General features: G+C 63.9%; 1 protein-coding gene across 1 annotated transcript in view; it reads left to right on the top strand.

Annotated features, from left to right (window-relative positions):
* Nucleotides 1-553: 553 nt before the first annotated feature.
* PLXNA1 (plexin A1) overlaps nucleotides 554-19,179 on the top strand; it is a 52,668-nt gene continuing 34,042 nt past the window's right edge. Inside the window, exons 1-7 of the mRNA XM_077116315.1 lie at nucleotides 554-1,793; nucleotides 3,782-3,964; nucleotides 14,922-15,062; nucleotides 16,388-16,488; nucleotides 16,884-17,007; nucleotides 17,132-17,285; nucleotides 18,137-18,236. Of these exons, the coding sequence (XP_076972430.1) occupies nucleotides 567-1,793; nucleotides 3,782-3,964; nucleotides 14,922-15,062; nucleotides 16,388-16,488; nucleotides 16,884-17,007; nucleotides 17,132-17,285; nucleotides 18,137-18,236 (2,030 nt within the window). The 5' untranslated portion in view covers nucleotides 554-566. The remainder of the gene's footprint in view (nucleotides 1,794-3,781; nucleotides 3,965-14,921; nucleotides 15,063-16,387; nucleotides 16,489-16,883; nucleotides 17,008-17,131; nucleotides 17,286-18,136; nucleotides 18,237-19,179) is intronic.

Genomic DNA, 19,179 nt, shown 5'->3' on the forward strand with positions numbered 1-19,179 from the left:
AGGTGGGGCAGAGGCTCTGCCAGGCTGAGGGCTCATGCCTGGTGGGGGGGCCTGGGCCGACTGAGGCCCCACAGCATCGAGCTTCTACAGGGGACAGAGCGTGTCCCCAGCAGCCTTGGGCAGAGCAGTTATTCACCCCCCTCCCTGAGCCCAGGGGCCTCCCGAAAGGGCAGTAGAGGTGCCCAAATACGCTTCCTCCAGCAAGGCCTTGAGTCAGGGCTGACGGACCAGACCCTCTTTACCGCCTCCTGCCCCCCTGTGCCTGACAAGTGCTTCCGCGAGCCGTGGCCAGGCAGGCATCCTGCTTACGTCGTCCCGGCGGGGGACCTGCCCACTGGCGAGCCCATCCCGGGGGACCCTCCTCCAAGCCTCAGGACCCACCTGTGAGGGGGGGCAGCAGTCACCAATCTCGGAGGACTCTGGACAGCACATGGCTACTGAGAGCTCGTGAGGGCCCCCTTATGCTCCTAGCCAGCCAGGCGGTGTGTGTGGGCCCTCCCCCCACATCCCCCTCCCCCCAGCTCACCCTCTCCTTGTGTCCCCCCAGGGCTGAGGCTCCCGGCCCCATGATGCACATCCCCGCGAGACCCACGCGCCTCAGCCCGCGGACCCAGCCTGCCATGCCGCTGCTGCAGCCGCCGCTGCTGGTGCTGCTGTTGCTTTTGGGGGGCAGCCCTCGGGTGGGCGCAGGCAGGCCGGGCGGGGGCGCACAGCCCTCCCCCCGCACCTTCGCGGCCAGTGACTGGGGCCTCACGCACCTGGTGGTCCACGAGCAGACGGGCGAGGTCTACGTGGGCGCCGTGAACCGCATCTACAAGCTGTCGGGGAACCTGACGCTGCTGCGGGCCCACGTGACGGGCCCCGTGGAAGACAACGAGAAGTGCTACCCGCCGCCCAGTGTGCAGTCCTGCCCCCACGGCCTGGGCAGCACCGACAACGTCAACAAGCTGCTGCTGCTGGACTATGCCGCCAACCGCCTGCTGGCCTGCGGCAGCGCCTCCCAGGGCATCTGCCAGTTCCTGCGGCTCGACGACCTGTTCAAGTTGGGCGAGCCGCACCACCGCAAAGAGCACTACCTGTCGAGCGTGCGCGAGGCTGGCAGCATGGCAGGCGTGCTTATCGCCGGGCCCCCGGGCCAGGCCCAGGCCAAGCTCTTCGTGGGCACGCCCATCGACGGCAAGTCCGAGTACTTCCCCACCCTGTCGAGCCGCCGGCTCATGGCCAACGAGGAGGACGCCGACATGTTCGGCTTTGTGTACCAGGACGAGTTCGTGTCGTCGCAGCTCAAGATCCCCTCGGACACGCTGTCCAAGTTCCCGGCCTTCGACATCTACTACGTGTACAGCTTCCGCAGCGAGCAGTTCGTGTACTACCTCACGCTGCAGCTGGACACGCAGCTGACCTCGCCCGACGCTGCCGGCGAGCACTTCTTCACCTCCAAGATTGTGCGGCTCTGCGTGGATGACCCCAAGTTCTACTCATACGTAGAGTTCCCCATCGGCTGCGAGCAGGGTGGCGTCGAGTACCGCCTGGTGCAGGACGCCTACCTGAGCCGGGCCGGCCGCGCTCTTGCGCACCAGCTGGGTCTGGCCGAGGACGAGGACGTGCTGTTCACCGTGTTCGCCCAGGGCCAGAAGAACCGCGTCAAGCCGCCCAAGGAGTCTGTGCTGTGCCTCTTCACCCTCAGGGCCATCAAGGAGAAGATCAAGGAGCGCATCCAGTCCTGCTACCGCGGAGAGGGCAAGCTCTCCCTGCCCTGGCTGCTCAACAAGGAGCTGGGCTGCATCAACTCGGTGAGTGGGGGTGCTGCCCCAGCCCCAGCCCCTCGGGCCCCACGCACCCCCGTCCTTGGCCGACACGCTCGGTGGCTGGGGAAATGGGGGTGCCGCCACTATGTCCGCCATCCCACAGAGAACCTGTGCCAGGCTCCGGAGCCTGCTCTCGGCCCAGACGCCGTCGTGCTTCCTTTACAAAAGGGGGCGCGGAGACCACCCACCTGGACAGTTCCCTTGGCTCCTTGGCCGGGGCAGCCGCTGAGTGGCTTGCCGACCCTGTTTGTCCCTTTAGCCAGGTGGTGGTGTCCCTAGGTCAGAGAGGAGGGCACGAAGCTCAGGGAGGAGAGGGCCACACGGCTGGTAGCGAGCACGCCAGCTGCCCTTTTGTCCAGGTTCTGCCCGTCACGTGCTATGTGGGCCTGGCCGTGGCATCCAGTGTACCTGGACCTCTCTTGGGTCCTTCCCCGTCTACCCAGGCTGGCCTGACGCACATGCAGTGCTCAGCAGGACACGATGGGGCCCGTGCCAGGCTCTGAGCACCCAGCACCCTGGGTGGTAGGAACCCCTGTTTCATCAGCAGACACCCTGAGGCGCAGAGAGTGGGCAGCTTGTTCAGGGCCGCACCGGACAGCTGGACTTGAACCCAGATATCCAGAGCCAGGCTTTCGGCTGCTCTGCTCGTCCCACCCCGGGCCTACCGGGTGGGCCCATCCCTGCCCTTCCTCAGTGTTCCCACCTGTGAATCAGGAACAAGGGAACGCTGGTTCATCTTCATGGGACAGCAGGGGTCCCTTTGGCCCTTCTTCCCTGGCGTCTCGCTCGTCCTTGTGTTGACCTTTCAAGAACGGTATTCTGTCACCAGGACAGATAGAGAAACTGAGGCTAGGAGGGTCATTGACAGGCCACGGTCTGCCGTGTGCTGTCAGGACCTGGCATCCTGTATATTCTGTGCTCCAGTCCTGCCTGGGGACTCTTCTCCCAGCTTGCTCCCATCCCTCACCTTCCCTCCTTTCTCCACGACTCTTTTCCCCTGCTCCAGAGCACTCTAGCCCCAGCCCTGGGGCCTCACCTCACTTGCCCCTTGCCCGTCTATCTCCTTACAGTCCCAGCCCTGGCAGGCCCAGGTCTCCCTTGAGGCACCTGCCTGCTACCCTGGTACCTGTCCCTGCCGTCCCTATTCCTGCCTGCTCCCTACCCAGCCTCTCATGCCCCTGTGCCCCAGCCCACTGCCCAGAGGAGCCCGAGCTGTGCCCTCTCCCACCTTCAGACTTGCCTTTGTCCCCCGCCCTCCTCCCTCCTTGCAATGTCCCCCTCCTGTGTCGCCCCCACCTCCCCTCCTCAGGAACTGTGTGCTATCGATCACCTATCTGCTTTCCTGTATCTAGTCACTTCCCTTGGCTGGATCCCTCCCTTTTGCCTTTTACAGGTGACTGGTTCTCTTCTGTCCTAAATGAACCCTCTTGCGCCCTGTCCCTGCCCCACTGGCGGCCTCCCCATCTCCTCTCCCAGTCTCTGTCTCTTCCTCCCACCCCAGACTCCCCTGGCCACTCCAGGCCACCCCTCTTCCATCCTGCCACCCACCTGGCCCAGCAGCCTGGTTAGCTGGTCTTTCCCTCCCTTGCCATCCCCCGGACTGTCTTCTTTGGGAGCTGAGAGCTGAACACTTTCCTTTTTCCCCCAAGGGCTGGGTCAGGGGGCACAGGGGGTCCACGAGCGAGGCCTGCCTCTGCCAGCACACTGGTCTGCTGAAGACTCGGGTTCTCTATCTGTCCAGTGGGACCCCTGAGAGTGTTCAGGCCACCCCTGAGGCTGAGACCCTCCTCCCCCTCCCCCACTGAGTGTCTGTGCCTCCCAGCCCCCACCCCCCATCATGCGGTTTTTAGTGGAATGGGCAGGTCCTGGCTGTGCGTGCCCCCCTGGCCAGCGACCCCCTCCCCCCCCCCCCCCCCGTTCTCCGGGCCCCAGGTGGAAGGAAGGCCTGGAGCTGTCACCCTCTCGCTCTCCAGCCCCTGCAGATCGACGACGACTTCTGTGGGCAGGACTTCAACCAGCCACTGGGTGGCACGGTCACCATTGAGGGCACTCCCCTATTCGTGGACAAGGACGACGGCCTGACCGCCGTGGCCGCCTACGACTACCGCGGCCGAACCGTGGTGTTCGCTGGCACACGCAGTGGCCGCATCCGCAAGGTGAGGCCGGCCATGCTGGGCTCCGGGCACGGGGTGCGGCACGGGGCGGGTGAGAGGGGATGGGCGGCCAGGCCCTGTGGCAGCACCCCGTGATGTGGGAGGGGTTTCTGTTTGCTGACCGGCCCACCCCCCCGACCCCCGTGCTGTGCCTTGCTCTTCAGGGGGTGACGCATGAGGACCCTGGTTTGGCACGGGGGGTCCTGAGAATGGGTCAGGGCTTGGCATGGGTCTGTCCCCCCTCACCTCCTGACTCAGGCCCATGGAGCAGGCGCCCCCCCCCCCCCCCCAGCCCTCACAAGGCAGCTGGGCCCCGCGGTGCTGAGGCTGGTGCTCAGGGAGGTGCCCTGGGCTGGTCCTTCAAGGGCACGTGGTGAGCGTGGGGTATATGCTGTCTGGGTAGGGGCTCAGCTGTGCAGCCCCCACCCTCTCAGGTTCCTGTGCGGAGCCCTGGGGATCCAGTGTCTGCTGAGGCAGCAGAGCCCCGCTGTGGCCTCCCACCCCCGGGCCAGCCTGAGCCAGCAAGGCCAAGGTCAGGGCAAGGCTGGCGCCCCTCCCCCGCTACTGCCTGATGTGGGGAGATGTTGGAGGGATCGTCTTCAGGGCCGTGCTGAGGCAGGCCCAGGCCTTTCTCGGTTCTCCTTTCCTTCCCAGCCAGCGTTGAGCTAAGCAGAGCTGGGCGTGGAGTGGAGAATGGGGGTGAAGGCCCAACTCGCTGGGCGTGGGGGCAGGGACAGGGCCGGCCTGGTATGGAGGAAGTTTCTGGGGGGATGGAGGGTGGGTGGGTGCCCGGGAGCTGCAGAGAGCCCGGGAGCAGGGGCGGGGCTGCCGCATGAAATGCCAGCTGTCCCTAGGGCTGGCGCTGACACAGCACTCCTGCCTGGCGGGTCACTGGATCTCCTGGCAGCCCCTCGCCTGGGGGTGGGGGCCCTGGGCTGGGGCCAACCGAAGCCGCGCCTGCTCTCTGAGCCCCTCTTCACCTGGCAGGCAGGGCTGGGGGGTCCCCTTGGCTGACCCTCTGTCCCCTGGCTGGGAGATGAGCCACTGGTGGCGCTCGGGCCAGCACGGCCCGGTGGGGCCTGGGGTCATTTGGGGTTCCTGTTCACAGCGGAGGGGAGGCTGAGAGCGTGTGGGCTGGTGGTAGCCTCTGACCCCCTTGCCTGCAGCACCCCAGGGGGCTCTGAGCCCACCCCTCTGAGCCCTGGGCTCTATGTGCTCCCAGCTCCCTGTAGGGAGGTCATGTGCCACCTGGTGGATTGAGTGCAGCAGCGGCTCAGACCCTGCCCTGGGCCAAGTCCTTTCTAGAATGGGGCTGGGGGCTTTTCATCCAGCATGCATTACCCTTCCCAGGCGTGGGGTCTCCACCACAATCAGGGAGGGCTCGCCAGGGAAGGGGCTCTGTACAGCCTCTGCAAAGAAGCAGTGTGTTTGGGGGTGGGGATTGTGCCTGGTGGGGGCCTCCCCCTTCACAGAGCAGAAGACCGTGCTCCCAGGAGGCTGGGCCGGCCCCTTGGGTGGCTGAGCGAGCTGCAGCCGTGGAGCTGCCACCCACAAACCTCTGAGCTGGGAGAACAGGTTAGTCCAGCCTGCCCTGACTCCCCTCTGTCCTGGGGCAGCCACCCTGGAGGGGGAGCAGTGGGGTTCTGGCTCGAGGAACAAGCAAGACCCACTTTCTCCCCTGCCACCCTTCCCCTAGCCCTCCATGGAGGGACAGCAGGGGAAACTGAGGCCCAGGGAATAGAACCGTGGAGCTGGGTTCGGGCCCATCTACCAGAAGAGGCAGGGTTAGACCTGGAGAAGCCACAGAGGGTGGCTCCTTTCTCCTCTTTCCCCCCTGTCCCCCCTACTGGGTGCAGGCCCATGGAGGGCGGGCGGGAGAAGAGACCAGCTTCCAGGCCAGGCCCCTCCTTGAGCCTCAGTGTTTGCACAGCTGCTGGCCAGCCAGCTGGAGAGTTTGAGTTGGGGTTGGGGGGGACCCCTGTGACTCTTGGGCAGGCCTGATGTTGCTAGTCCTTGCCATGTGACTGGCGGGCCCCTTCCCACTCAGGCAAAGTAGCTCCTGCGAGGCTCGGGGCCCAAACACCTGTCCTCAGGGCCCCATGAGCGTGTGCCTTGCTGTACCGTTCTGGTATTCATGATGGTCTGCCATGCCGAGGGGCTGCTAGCTGGTAGAGTAAAGGGTTCTGCAAGCTGCTGAGAGAACAGACCCTTCTCCCGTCGGGCTGGTTTCCTGCCTTTCCCCACTCTGGCACAGCCGTGTCCAGTTCAGACCCGGCACCCTGCACCCTCTTCCCCCAAGCTCAGCCTGCTCTGGAGGGTCTCGGGAAGCCCTGTTGAATGGTTTTCTCCACCCCACGGCAGGCACCTCGACCTTGAACATGTGGTATGCTCTCAGCCCTACGCCCGTTGGTCATGCGACCATGAGCAAGTCATTGCACCTTTCTGGGCCTCAGTTTCCCCGTGTGCCTGTCTGGGAGAGATTACTGTGCCCCCTGCCCCTACAGAGGATGGCCCCAGAGTATTTCCCTGGGTGCTGTGCCTCCACTGTAGGTAGACGGGGGAAACCGAGGCAGAGTGGTCACTACAGTTCTGGGAACTTTGCTCCCATCTGTTGCCTCCCTCCCTTTTCTAGAGCTCCGTGGAGGGGAAGAAATCAGGGCAGGGGCAGAGTTCTCGTGGAGCCAGGCCCCTGTTTTAGCGAGCCTCTCCCTCTCTGAGGAGGCCTGGGGCCCGGGGACCTGGTCTTCCAGGGCTTGGGCTCTGTGTTGCCTGCCCGCCCCTTGTCTGGGGGCCGAGTCCCACCCTGCCTAAGGGACCTTCCCCAGGTCCCGATCCTCCGCCTCCCTGTCAGACCCACTGCCAGGACGCCTGGACCTGCCGGCTGCTCAGGCCTCTCCTTGGCGGGGGGCCCGGGCTGGCGGGCGGCAGGAATTCCCTCTCATTTCTTCCCAGCCCAGGCCTGGGCGTGGGGTGGTGGTGGTCAAGCGGCCAGAGCCTGTCTGTGACCATTGCTGTCTGGCCTGGAGAGCAGGACTTGGGCCCTCCTGCCCCCCCCCCCCCCGAGTTTCCATTAAGACTCCTGCTTTGAGGCACCCCTGGACCTGGTTCTGTCGCCTCAGCATAGTGGCTGCCTCACTGCGTCCTGCAGCCCTCAGCTGGTCCATGGTGCAGGGTGGCTGTGCTGGCCACTCCCCGCCTTTCCCAGGCCTGGTCCTTACCAGGCTTCGAACAGTGTCTGGGGAGCTCCAGGGAGTTGGCTGGCCTTGCGCCAGGCCCCGGCAAACGTGTTGTTGTGTAAAATTGTAGTCGATTAATTTAAGACCTGCCAACTTCAGCTGCTCAGGGCTGCACCAGGCCACGCTGGGGCTCCTGGCTGGGGTGCCCTGCCCGCCTCCTCCCCCCTTCCCCCGAGGCTCCTGCCACCACCTGCCCCCTTCCCTCTGCAGTAGACAGCCCTTCCTCCTGGAATGCATCCCCCAGCACCCCTCCCAGGCCTCCCTCCACCCAGAGCCCCTGGCCTGTGGGTCTGGGACCCCCTGGCCTGAGTCCTCGAGTCACTCCAGGAACCACGATGGGAGACTGCCCGAGCCTCTCCCCCTGCCCCAGGCAGGGTCTGTTCCCTGGGCTCCAGGTGTAACTGCTGAAGGGGTGCCCTGGGGACAAAGAGCACTTCCTGCCCTCCAGAGGCCATCTCTTTTCTAGAAACTTCCCAGACTGCTTTGGATGCTGCTTTGCCCTTCCCTGCCCCAGCCCCAGCCAGAATTGTGAAATTCCTGAGACACCTGCGTGGAGCCAGATCGCTCCTGCCAACCTCTTTCTTTTCTGTTCCTGGGGGACTGTTCCCAGCCGCCCCCTTCCCCGAGAGCTGGGCCAAGAGCCTGTTCAGTGCCTCCAACACGGACACCCACCCCCCACCAAGGGGAGGGACCAGTGGAGAGGACCCCTCCAGAGGGGCCAGGCGGGGGCGGAGCAGGCAGAGGGGACGCGCTCACTGGGGGGGACGAACCTGCTGGCCCCTCCAGCCCCTCAGCTGCAGGGGAACGCGCCAGCCTCCCCCCACGCCCCTCAGGCAGGGCACCCCAGCCCTTGTCATGCATGGCTGTGTGGGGCCTCGAGGGGCCTTCTCGCTCCTCAGGCTGAATGGGCCCCGGGGAGAGGGCCGTGTCCCAGGACCTCTCTGGCTCCACGGTGACATCTCCGTGAAGTCCAAGGGATGTCACGCGAGCGCCTAGATCATGGCTGGGCTGCTCGTTGTGCACCCCCGTAGCCCCTGCTGCCACAGCCGCCTCATCGGCAGACCTGCAGACCCACAGACCCGGAGCGGCCCTGGGCCTCGTGAGCGGGATCCTGCAGGAGGGTTTCTCTCGTGGCTGATGTCCTTGGCCTGGCGCTGCTGTTGAGATCCGTCCTCGTTACCACAGGCAGCTCTGGCCCACCTGTGGTCACTGCTGTGCTGGAAGTTCAAAACACATGGGCATGTTTGTGTCCGTTTGCCTCTGGATGGGTGCCGCGGCGTTTTCTGCGTCGGTCTGTTTTGTTTTTGTACATGGGTTACAGCGACATAGCATTTCCATTGGATCTGTCCCTGGGCATGGGCTGCTGATTTTTTTTTGGTTTTTTTGGTCTTGAATGTCTAGAACCCAAACCCACGTTGCCATTTGTGTTGCTGTGATGAGGGTGAAGTGGGGGGCAGTCATGGGGAAGTGTCCCCATTGGCCCCCAGGAGGTGCTCAGTGCCCAGCTGTGGATTTGGACCTAGATGGAGGGAGGGGGGCTGCACCCCTCGCTCCCAGTGTGTCCTGGCTGCTCTCCCCGCCCCGGGTAGTGGTCTTAGGGTCTGCTGATGGTGGCTTTATGTCCTGGGGAAAGGACCCACTCACTCAGCCTGCCACCATGGGAGGGATTTGAAAGGCCCAGGCTGGCTCCGTGGCCTAACAGTGCTGTCCCAGGCCTCATCCTGGGATGGAGCAGGGGCCCAAGGCCGTCAGTTCTGCTCCTCCATAGGCTGCAAGGGGCCTCGGCCCCAGGAGGCAAGGCCAGTGGCGTCTTCTGCCAAGTTTTGCATCCCAGGTCCACCTCCTTGCAGAGTCTGAGTGATCGAGCGTGGCCCTGCTCACACCAACACGGCGGCAGGGCCGCCACCCCTGTGACCCTGCCCTCAAGGTATTGTCCATGGCAGGGGGCAGGCACAGAAGTCCTTGGCAGCAGAGGGTGATGGCTGGAGTAGCCCCGGGGACTGGGGGTGAGCTAGGAAGGGTATCCTGGGAGGAGGGAACAACAGGCGTGGAAGCACAGACACTAGCACATGCCAGTGTCTGAGCGGTACCTTGTTTTCTGGAGAGGATGAGGGTGGGTAGATATTGAAGGTGAGAGAGGCTAGCAGTGCCCAGGTCTCAGGCCTCGGTACTTTCTCAGGAACTCTGTACCTTATGTAGCATGGGTAAATTTTTTGTTAAATTATTATTTTTTGATGGTTTCTAGTTTTGACTGCTTTCAGGTATACAATTTAATGCTGCTAATTGGAGTTGATGTGCCGCCCTCACCACCAAAAGTTAAAAAAGCTTTTCCGTCACTCCAAACAGAAACCCTGTTCCCATTAAGCAGTGACTCCCCATTGCTGAGCTCTTAACAGGGGAGAGGGAGCCCTGAGGAGGTGGATGCAGCCGGGGGCCAGGAGGGAACCTGCTGGGATTCCAGCAAGAGGGTGGAGGGCTGGAGATGCTGGCCAATGAAAGGTGGGGGGGCTCCCAGGTATGGGGGGGTGTCAGCCAGGTCCCCAGTGAGAGGGGGATAGCAGGGGGTGTGCAGCCCATGGATGGCTCTTGCTTTTGAGATGTGGTGCCCAAGAAATAGGCGATGGTCCCTGCCGCCTGCCTTAGCATCCCCACCTGGAACTGAGGGCCGGCATGGCGGGGGCGGGTCAGGTGGGTTGCTGGCTATGTCCCCACCAGGTGGTCTGTGCCTGGAAGGCCGTCCTGGTGGAGCCGTCTGGCCGGGTCATGTGTACCCTCCACAGACGCAGGGTGGGTTAGCGATGGACCATTTCCTTGGGGCGGCTCTGCAGCCTCTGTCCCGCGGAGGGCCCGAGGATCCCCAGCCCCACTCTCTTTGGGGGATGGTAGCTCCCACATAGACACGCCGCCCTGCCCCATGGTGGCTGCTGGCCCGGACACTGAGGGCTGGTGGCCGGAAGGTGCCACAACCTGGCTAAGGCAGCCCCCTTTTCTAGGACCCTGGTTCTTGCCTATGTCGGGGGTCGGGGGCGCGGGGGTGGGGATGGGCGATGGGAAACATGAGAGTCCCAGGATCCCACCCACTGACCCCCCTGCCCTTGCCAGGTGTGTCTGGCCCAATTATAGCCATTATCGGGTCTCCCGCAAGCCATGTTTTAATTACCCCATTACTGCCAGGAGGAAGTTGCTAATTGCTTTTCCGGTATCAGATTCCTCCTGGCCCTTCCTGAGCATGGTGTGAACCCAGGAGGGGGACCTCGAAGCTGCCTCCAGCTGGAGACCAGGGGATCCTGGGCAGCCTGAGCAGGTTCAGGAGGTGGGTCCATGGGACCCCATCCAGGCTTCAGCCGTGTGCTCTGACAGGAGGGTGGGCACATGCTCAGGGCCCCTGGGGGTCCGGGGAGAGCTGGCGGCAGAGGCCACCCAGTGGCAGCCCTGCCCAGCCTGGGCCCCAGGGCCCTCAGCCTTCCTGTGCCATACCAGCTTGCAGGGTGGGTCCAGGTGTTCTGTCCCCCCACCCCCACCCCCACCCCCATCCCCAGGCCCTCCTGTACTGTGTGGGGGTTCCCTTGTGCCCTGTGACCTGCTTGTACCCCCCATCCGCCCCAATCTGGTGTCCTCTGCTCTTTCCCACCTTCCCGCTCACCTCTGGAGACCAGGGTCGGCTCAGCGACCCACTGTGGGGGTGCAAAGCAGGGGAGTCTCTGTCCTACCCAGGTCGGGGCCAAGCTGGGCAGCCCCCTGCCTCTGGGTGGTGAGGGCGCGTGCCGGCCCTGGCAGGCAGCCTGGACGGCCCCAGACATCCTCCCCGGTGCCCCCGCCTGCCCTCAGCCTGGAGAATGGGCCCTTTGTTGGCTCTGGGCTGGACGGACAGCTGACCTGGCTGGGCCATCCCAGCGGTTGACTGGGCCGTGGCTGTGGCAGTGTGGGGGTAGTCTGGGGATTGGGGGGTTTCCTCTGGGGCCCATGGCCTCCCGTGGGCCTGATGGGGCTCCCTTGCAAGCACCCTCCTGCCTGGTACCCCCCGGGCACAAAGCCCGCCAAGCTGGACTGGGAAATAGGGTTGCACCTCTCCCTGGCCTATCGGGAGCTGAGTGGTTCCCCACGGTGGTGCTGGGCGCCTGTGTGCAGGCCTGGTCCCTCCTCCAGGGGTGCTGACGGCCACCTCGGGCCTTGGCCCAGAATCTAGTCTCCACTCCCAGTTTGCAGGGGGGACAGGGCAGACCCAGGGAGGAGAGGAGGGTTCTGAGCAGCATTGGGGTGTGATGCCAGAGGCCGAGCTGGGCCCATTTCCCTTTGGGCTTAGCCCAGTCGCCTCACACTAGGGAGGGTGGACTTCTTCTTGGCAGGTGTGGGGCAGGCCACAGAGGGAGAGGGGGGCTAGGCAAGGTGACAGGGCATTTTGGGGCCACTGAAGTGGGACCTTTGAGTCCAGGGTTGGCAGAGGTGGGAGGGGGCTGGAGGCTGGGCCCGGCCCGGCCCGGCCCCCATGCCCGGGACACCTGGAGCCTCCTGTTTGTTCTGTGGGCCAGCTGCCCTGGGAGGGGGCTGGTGGGCCCAGCTGCCCCGAGGCCGGGCCACCTCTCAGCGGGTGGTCCCCGTATGGACAGCTGCGAGGCTGAGGTATGCGCCTCGGCACGTGCATTCCCAGCTGGCCTACACTCTGCTGTCCTGCAGCCCGGCTGGCCCTGTGCCCACCTGCTTTGTCCCTACCCCCTGCCCCTGGGCGTCCCTTCCTCCTGGAAGGTTCTGCCACCTAGGGTGCAGCCCTCTCTCCCCCGAGCTTCGGTTTCCTCCTCTATATGTACATGTGATGGAGCTGGGCCTGGGAAGCAGCTAGTGTGGACTATGGTTTCCTGGTCGGATTGGAAGCCGCTGTGACAGTCGTGTACGCACGGGTGAGCGGCTGCTAAACTGGCACTCGGTGCGACCCCCCCATCCCTGTGCCCCCAGAGTGCCATCTGCACTCCACCTCCTTGGAGCCTGGGGCCTGCCTTTCTGTCTGTTGGGATGAGGGTATCCCAGGGCAGGGCAGGTGCGTGGACAGATGGGCGCAGGGCAGACAGACAGCTGGACACGTGTGCTCCCAGCCACTTGCCCACTGCAGCTGTCGGGCACCACCTGTCTGTATCGGCACGTTGCCAGGGTGGGGAGTGGGGGTGTTTGGGTGCTGGGGCTTGGCCTGCAGCTGCTTCCCCAGCCCCCTGGGAGGGAGGCCCACTCCTCACATGTACATATAGAGGGGGAAACCGAATGCTTCCCCCTATGCTTTCACCTCGGAGCTGGCTTTGGGGACCTGGATTCCCACCCTCCATGATTAATAGTCTGTCCCCTGCTGGGCAGGGCCACCCCGAGTGTGACCTCCACCACTCCCTCCCTGGTAGGTAAGGCAGGCTTGAGTGCCCACTGAGGTTGTGAAGACAGGGGTCTCAGCGGGCTGGGGCCTTTACTCTGATAGAATTGTCCCACTGTAGAGTCAGGAGGGTCACCTCACCGTGATTGGCAAGTCTCGGCTGTGGTTGTCCGGGGGGCGAGAGCACCCTGGGGCCTGGGGAGCGGGTCCTGCCTGCCAGGACTGAGATCTGGTCAGGACTGAGACTGGCAAAGCCCTGGGAAGGGCTGGAAGGCTGTGCTTATGGACTGTCCCATCCACCTGGCCTTGGGCGAGCGTCCCGGCAGCTAAGGAGCCTTTGCGGCGACCAGGGAAGCGAGGGCTGAGGGGCCTCCGGGGGAAGCCAGGGGCTTGCTGTGGATCCTCTGAGTTGGGGACCCTAGGCCTGGACCCATCCTGGACCTGCCGTCCTGCCCCCCCGCTCCCCTACCTCCTGCTCCCCAGTGGTGATCTTGCCTGCTGTTGACTGGCTGCTCGGGTGTGTGGCAGTTGTCAATGGGACCCCCCTGGCACCCGTGCCCTGGACTTGGTCCTTATTTAATCCTTAGGACAACTCTGGTGCAGTGGGGCGCCAGGAGGTGTTAGAACTCCACTTATCCCAATCACACAGATAAGGAAACTGAGGCATAGGGGGTTGGTGCCTCTCTCCCCAAGCTGCAGCAGCTTAGGGGCAGCTGTGCCAGGCTGGGGGCATGGAAGCTGGGCTCCTGGCCCACCGCCCCGCCCGTGTGACTGTCCTCGCTGTGGGATCTGCCCGGGGCACCCTGTGAGCTGCGCCTGCCCTCCTGCCTGCAGCCAGAGCAGGGCGGGGCCGGGTGGGCAGTCACACCCTCTGCACGCTGTCCTAGAGGAGGCTTTGAGTGGGGACTTGGGCTGGGCGGTCGTTTAGATGTGAGAGTTTCCCGCCCTCTGTTCTGGCCAGCATGGGTCGGGGCAGGTTTGGATCGGGTCACCCTCCCGTGGCACCCTCCTGGCGTCCAGCCACCCACCCCCTCACGGCGTCATGAGCCGAAGCCATCTGGGTCCCCAGCCCCTGGTTGCCTCCTCCTCCTCGGCCTCTATACCTCCCCGCCCCCCCAGCTCTGGGCCCAGCTCTTCCGGGTCTGGTTTGATTTAAGCCTGTTGGCTTGGAGGCAGCTGAGCGGATGTGGGGGGTGGCTGGCGGGGCGCTCTGGAATGTGGACCTCCCCCTCTTGCCACAGCCGGCTTGCCCCTTTTGGCCCAGGGGTGGGGGGGTGGGGGGAGAGGCTGAGCCCAGAGGCTGAGCAGTACCCTGCCCTGGCTGGCTGCCCAGGCCCCCACCCATTGTAGATCTAGCTGTGTCACAAACTTACACCTGGGTCCCCGCAGCCCACCCTAGCCACAGTCAGACCTGTCCTGCTCTGGCCTGTGATCGTGGGGCCCAACGCTCATTAGAGGCGGGATCTTCGGGGGCAGTCTTCCCGGGGGGGTGGCCTGGGTAGACACAAATGAGGGCCGGGCTGGCCATGCCGATCACAGCCCCAACCCTAGGAAGCCAGCCCAGAGAGGGCAAGGCTGGGAGGCTGGTCACACAGCGCAGTGGGGATGGGGGGTGCCACCCCATGCATCCCATCTCTGGAAAGCCCCCTGGGAGTCTCCGTTAATTAAATACATTTGTTTGGTAAAAGCAACTAAAAATACTTGCAAGCGTTGCGAGCTGCTGAGGGAGAAGAGCTGGCTAATTAGCCGTCGGTTTGTTTGGGATCTGGGATTGCGGTTCGGTCTGTTTGGGGTCTGGAATGTATTTCCATGCCAATGAGACGCCTGCACCCCCCACCACGCCCACTGCAGGGGCGTCTCCCACCCCGGCACACCCCTGGGCGTGGGCTCCAGTTCTCACCCTTGCCACCTCTCTCCCAGTCCTGGAGGCTCTGGGCCTGAGCTCTCAACCACACTGAGCGGGTCCCAGGGGCCCTGAGCCCCTGCCAGGCCTGCCCCCTGCGCCAGCCTGGCTCCCAGGAAGGTCGCTTCTCCCCCGGGCTCCTGCAGCCCTGAGCGTGGTCAGGCACCCCATCAGTTGGGGAGATGGTAGGCTGCCATGTCTCCAACCCCCAGACGCTTCCACCCTCTGCTGTGGCCTCTGGAGCCGTCAGGCAGTGCCACGTGGCCTGGGGCCAGGTGCGCACTGATCTTGGTCCTTGGGGCTGGGGGAGGGCAGCACAAGCAGCGCTGGGCCTCGACCTCCCTGAGCCCAGCCTTGTTCTTGCTGGGCCTTGGGGCGCCTGGGGACAGGTTCTGGGCTCCTGACTTTTAGAGGGGTTGAGGGGGACAGAAAGGCATCAGCCCACCCCTAGGGGCCCCTCGCTTTCCACAGATCCTCGTGGACCTGGGGAATCCCAGCGGCCGGCCAGCCCTGGCCTACGAGAGTGTGGTGGCCCAGGAGGGCAGCCCCATCCTGCGTGACCTCCTCCTCAGCCCCAACCGCCAGTACCTCTACGCCATGACGGAGAAGCAGGTGGGTGCCCTCGCTACGGGCATCTGGGCTGGCTCGCCGGTTCGAGGCCACAGGGCAGTGTTCTGCCTGCCAGGGCATCAGGGCTGCTGGGATGTTGAGGGGAAGGGGGCATGTTGTGAACTGGGGAGCCCACAGCCAGCTGGCAGGCATCCTTTGGTGTCCAGGCTTGGGTTTGCACTGTGCATACATCTGTGTGTCCGAGGACCCCTGGGTGCCCCCTGTCTACCCGCATGAGGGCCTGATCCTGGCCCCCCGCAAAAGTCAGTATCTCTTCTGCATTCCTGCAGCCCTGGTTCTGGGTGTCACTGGACTAACCATCATTTGGGGGAGATGGTGGGGTGCCATCCTCTCCAACCCCAGACACCCAGCTCCACCCCTTGCCGTGGCCTCTGGTAACCGTCAGACACCATCAGATGGCCTGGGGCCAAGGTGTTGGCATCTGTGATCCCATCTGGAGACTCTGCCTCCAAACAGTCCTGGGCTGGGCTTGGGAGCTCCCACCCTGTCCACGAACAGACTTTATAACAAATGTTTTTTCCAGTTTTCATTGAAAGCAATGTCAGAACACCGCTAATGCCCTTTGAGGGTGGGGGCGTGCACCTGGCACCTTTGTGTTTCTGGGCCCGCCTGGCCCAAGTGGGGTTACCTGTGGGGGGGGCCCGGCCCTCCCAGGCCATGAGCCTCTGTTCCTGGCCTGGCCTGCTTGGGCCAGCTTCTGCTTTTCTCATTCTGGTGAGCCCGTGGCATGTAGGCAGTGGGACAGGCCTGCACGAGGTGCCCCCCCTTGCCCTCCTGGCCTGCTCTGATTCTCCTGTAAGGCCCCAGCCTCCGTCCTGCTGCAGGGGCTTTGTGTCCAGGCTGAGTCATGCTCCATGGGCTTCTGTCCCCGCGAACTTGGCCGAGTGGCGGTGGGGCCGGGAAAGCCGGTGTGGCAGGTGGGGTTGGAGTGAGCAGGGCATGGTCCCTGTTCACCCCCTGGCTTAGATTGGAGGCAGAGGAGCCGCCTCCCTTGGGAGGCCCAGGGCTGGAAGGAGTCCAGACAAGTGAGAAATTCATTTTGCCCGAAGCCATAGGTTCTTGACTGGCTGGCTCATGGAGCTGTCCATCCAGTCTGCTTCCAGGAGCCCCCAGGGGAGAGGCCGGGTTTGCTTAGCTCGGGTCACACAGAATGTACCTTTGAGTGACATGGGTGTGGGCAGCCCCAGAAGTGTCTGGAGGATATGACGAGGTTAGGTGTGACCCACCTGCGGGAACCAGCGGGAGGACGGCAGCGGGAGAGGCCAGTGGGCTGGGGGCCTCATGCAGGTGTCCCTCGGTCTATGCAGGTGACGCGCGTGCCAGTGGAGAGCTGTGTACAGTACACGTCGTGTGAGCTGTGCCTGGGGTCGCGGGATCCCCACTGTGGTTGGTGTGTCCTGCACAGCATGTGAGTTGGTCTGGGAGGGCCCCAGGCCCCTCTGTGCCGTGGGTGGGCCAGGTGGGCCACAGCTCCCCTCCCTGCATCCCAGAGCCCTCCTGGAGCACACATACTCTGAGTTTGCGGTTTCTTGTGATCCTGAATGACAGAAGCCCAACCTCACCCCAGGAAAGATGGGGGTGCAGAATGGTACTGGGGGCTTCCCAGGGTGTAGGTGACCGGAACAGTGATGTCAGGACTGCAAAGACCAGTACACCCCCCACCCCCTCCCTCCCTTCACTCTGCCCCAGACCCTGACACCCCACATGCTCGGTCTGCAGACCCCTCCGCCGTGGGCTGGCCGGTGGGGGTTCTTCTCTGGGCATACCCCTGTACCCAGCCTCAGCACCACCCTCTGCCCACAGCTGCTCGCGGCAGGACGCTTGTGAGCGGGCAGACGAGCCCCAGCGCTTTGCCTCGGACCTGCTGCAGTGTGTGCAGCTCACTGTGCAGCCACGCAATGTCTCCGTCACTATGTCCCAGGTCCCGGTAGGTGCACCCAGGTGCGGGTGGGCCCAGGCCCCAGGTCCCGATGGATGTGTCCAGGTACAAGCTAGGATGGTGGATGGCAACAGGGTCCCTTCACCCACACCTCCTGCCTGCGGGGCTCCAGCTTGTGCTGCAGGCCTGGAACGTGCCTGACCTCTCGGCTGGTGTCAACTGCTCCTTTGAGGACTTCACCGAGTCTGAGGGTGTCCTGGAGGATGGCCGCATCCACTGCCGCTCACCATCGGCCCGCGAGGTGGCACCAATCACACGGGGCCAGGGTGAGTGCCGCTGCAGGCCCGTCACATGCTGCTGGTGTGAAGGGGCAGCTCCTGGGGCCTGAAGCCCTGGGCTGGCAGGCAGCTCAGGCAAGGCCCACATCTCGGCACGGTCCCCGCAGGACTCGGTCACCCATTCGCCTGGCCCCTCCCCCCTTGCATGTCTAGCTCGAGGTCCACCTTGTTGGAATCGTCAGCATCCACGTCAGGGTATGTCCCCCAGATCCTAGGGACACTGCAGTGAGGGGCCTTTCCTATGGGGCCACCTGTGAGTGTCTAGGGTAAGCCCCAGAGAACGAGGAAAGGCACCCAGGTATATGGGGTGCATCCACAGTGGCAGGAGCATTATAGGGAGGGAGTCAGGCTGATGAGCAGGTCATGGCGGGCCTTGGGGGCCTCACGCTGAGTGCCATGGCAGCCGGCGAGGACTTTGAGCACTGGCTCCATCAGTCAGTCAGTCAATGCTTATCAAACAGTCCCAGGCTAGACCTGGAGGGAAGAGAACAGCCAGGACATCCTGGCCCTACTCTCCCTTCTCCTCGAGCAGGAGGCCCAAGGAAGGGAGAGCCATGGATCCAGTCAGACAGACAGCAAGGCCTGGGGCACTGGCCCTCCTGCTCCATATCCCAGGGAGGCCATAGAGATGGAACTTGGGCGTGCCACTTTGTGTTGGTTTTGCAAAGGACTGAGGGGTTCTCAGGCAATTCCTCTCTCCCTGTTCTGGGGCTTAGATCTCTCATTAGTACGAAAGGGTTTGGTCTGGAGGTGGATTGCGTGCTTGCCTGCCTGGGTTCCTGGGTTTGCAGCCCCAGTGGCCCTCAGGACTCTCTGACAGGCGTGTGTTGCTCTGGTAGGAGACCAGCGGGTGGTGAAGCTTTACCTGAAGTCCAAGGAGACGGGGAAGAAGTTTGCCTCTGTGGACTTTGTCTTCTACAACTGCAGTGTCCACCAGTCGTGAGTGTCCTGGCCAAGAGCTCTGAGGGCTGTGCCCTAAGTCAGCCCAGGGTGCCTGGGCCCCCCAGCTCCTTCCGTTCTGCAGACCTGGGGCCCACTGCCCACCCACCTTCTTTTGCCTCGGGTTTTCCATCTTCCCTGGTCCTGTTGGAGTCAACTCTCCTCCTTCTCCACCCACCCCAGGCACGGGAGACCTGCCCCTGTGCAGCCTCCATTCTTAGGAGCGAGATGACCAGGACGTATGGCTGGGGGCTTCTGTGGCCAGGTGGGCGGGGGTGGCAAGGAAAAGCCAGCCACAGTGGGCTGGATTGTCAGGCAGAGGAAGCAGCAGGGGCAAAGCCTGGGGCAGGGGTCTCTGTGGCTGGAGCAGAGTGAACCAGGGAACAGAGGGTAGAAGGGATGCTGCTGGAGCCAGGAACCCAGGACTGGGTCATGTAGGGCCATGGGCGGCTGTGGAGCCAGATCAGGGAGGGGTGGACTGGGTGGGGAGGGAGGCATGCCAGCGTCTACATCGAAACCTCTAGCCATGTGGTGGGGAGCGTGGCCTGTGGGTGCAGAGAAGAGGCCAGGAATGAGGGAGGAGGCTGCTGCAGGTGTCAAGAGGGGAGAGAGTGCCTGAGAGGCACAGTGGGGACTGAGGATGGTGGGGAGTCACCCAGACACAGCCACTCAGGTGTCCGTCTACCCTCTGGTTCAGTCCTCCCCTGCCCCACCCCATATGGCTGGGCCTTGCATGCTCAGGGATAGAGCTGGCTGGCCCGGCCTGCAGTTCGATCTTCCTGATGGCCAGTGGGTGGCTCATGTGCAGGCCCGTCATGGCTGCTTGCCTCAGCAGGGAGCTGGGACTCTGAGCCTGCTGTGTGTCCCTCCATGAGCCAGGCACTGGGGCTCGGGATCCTGCTTGGTCCCTGACCTGGAGAGGGTCCAGCATGGGAGGCCCAGG

This window comes from Tamandua tetradactyla, chromosome 9, assembly GCF_023851605.1.
Source record: "Tamandua tetradactyla isolate mTamTet1 chromosome 9, mTamTet1.pri, whole genome shotgun sequence".
Lineage (NCBI taxonomy): Eukaryota > Metazoa > Chordata > Mammalia > Pilosa > Myrmecophagidae > Tamandua > Tamandua tetradactyla.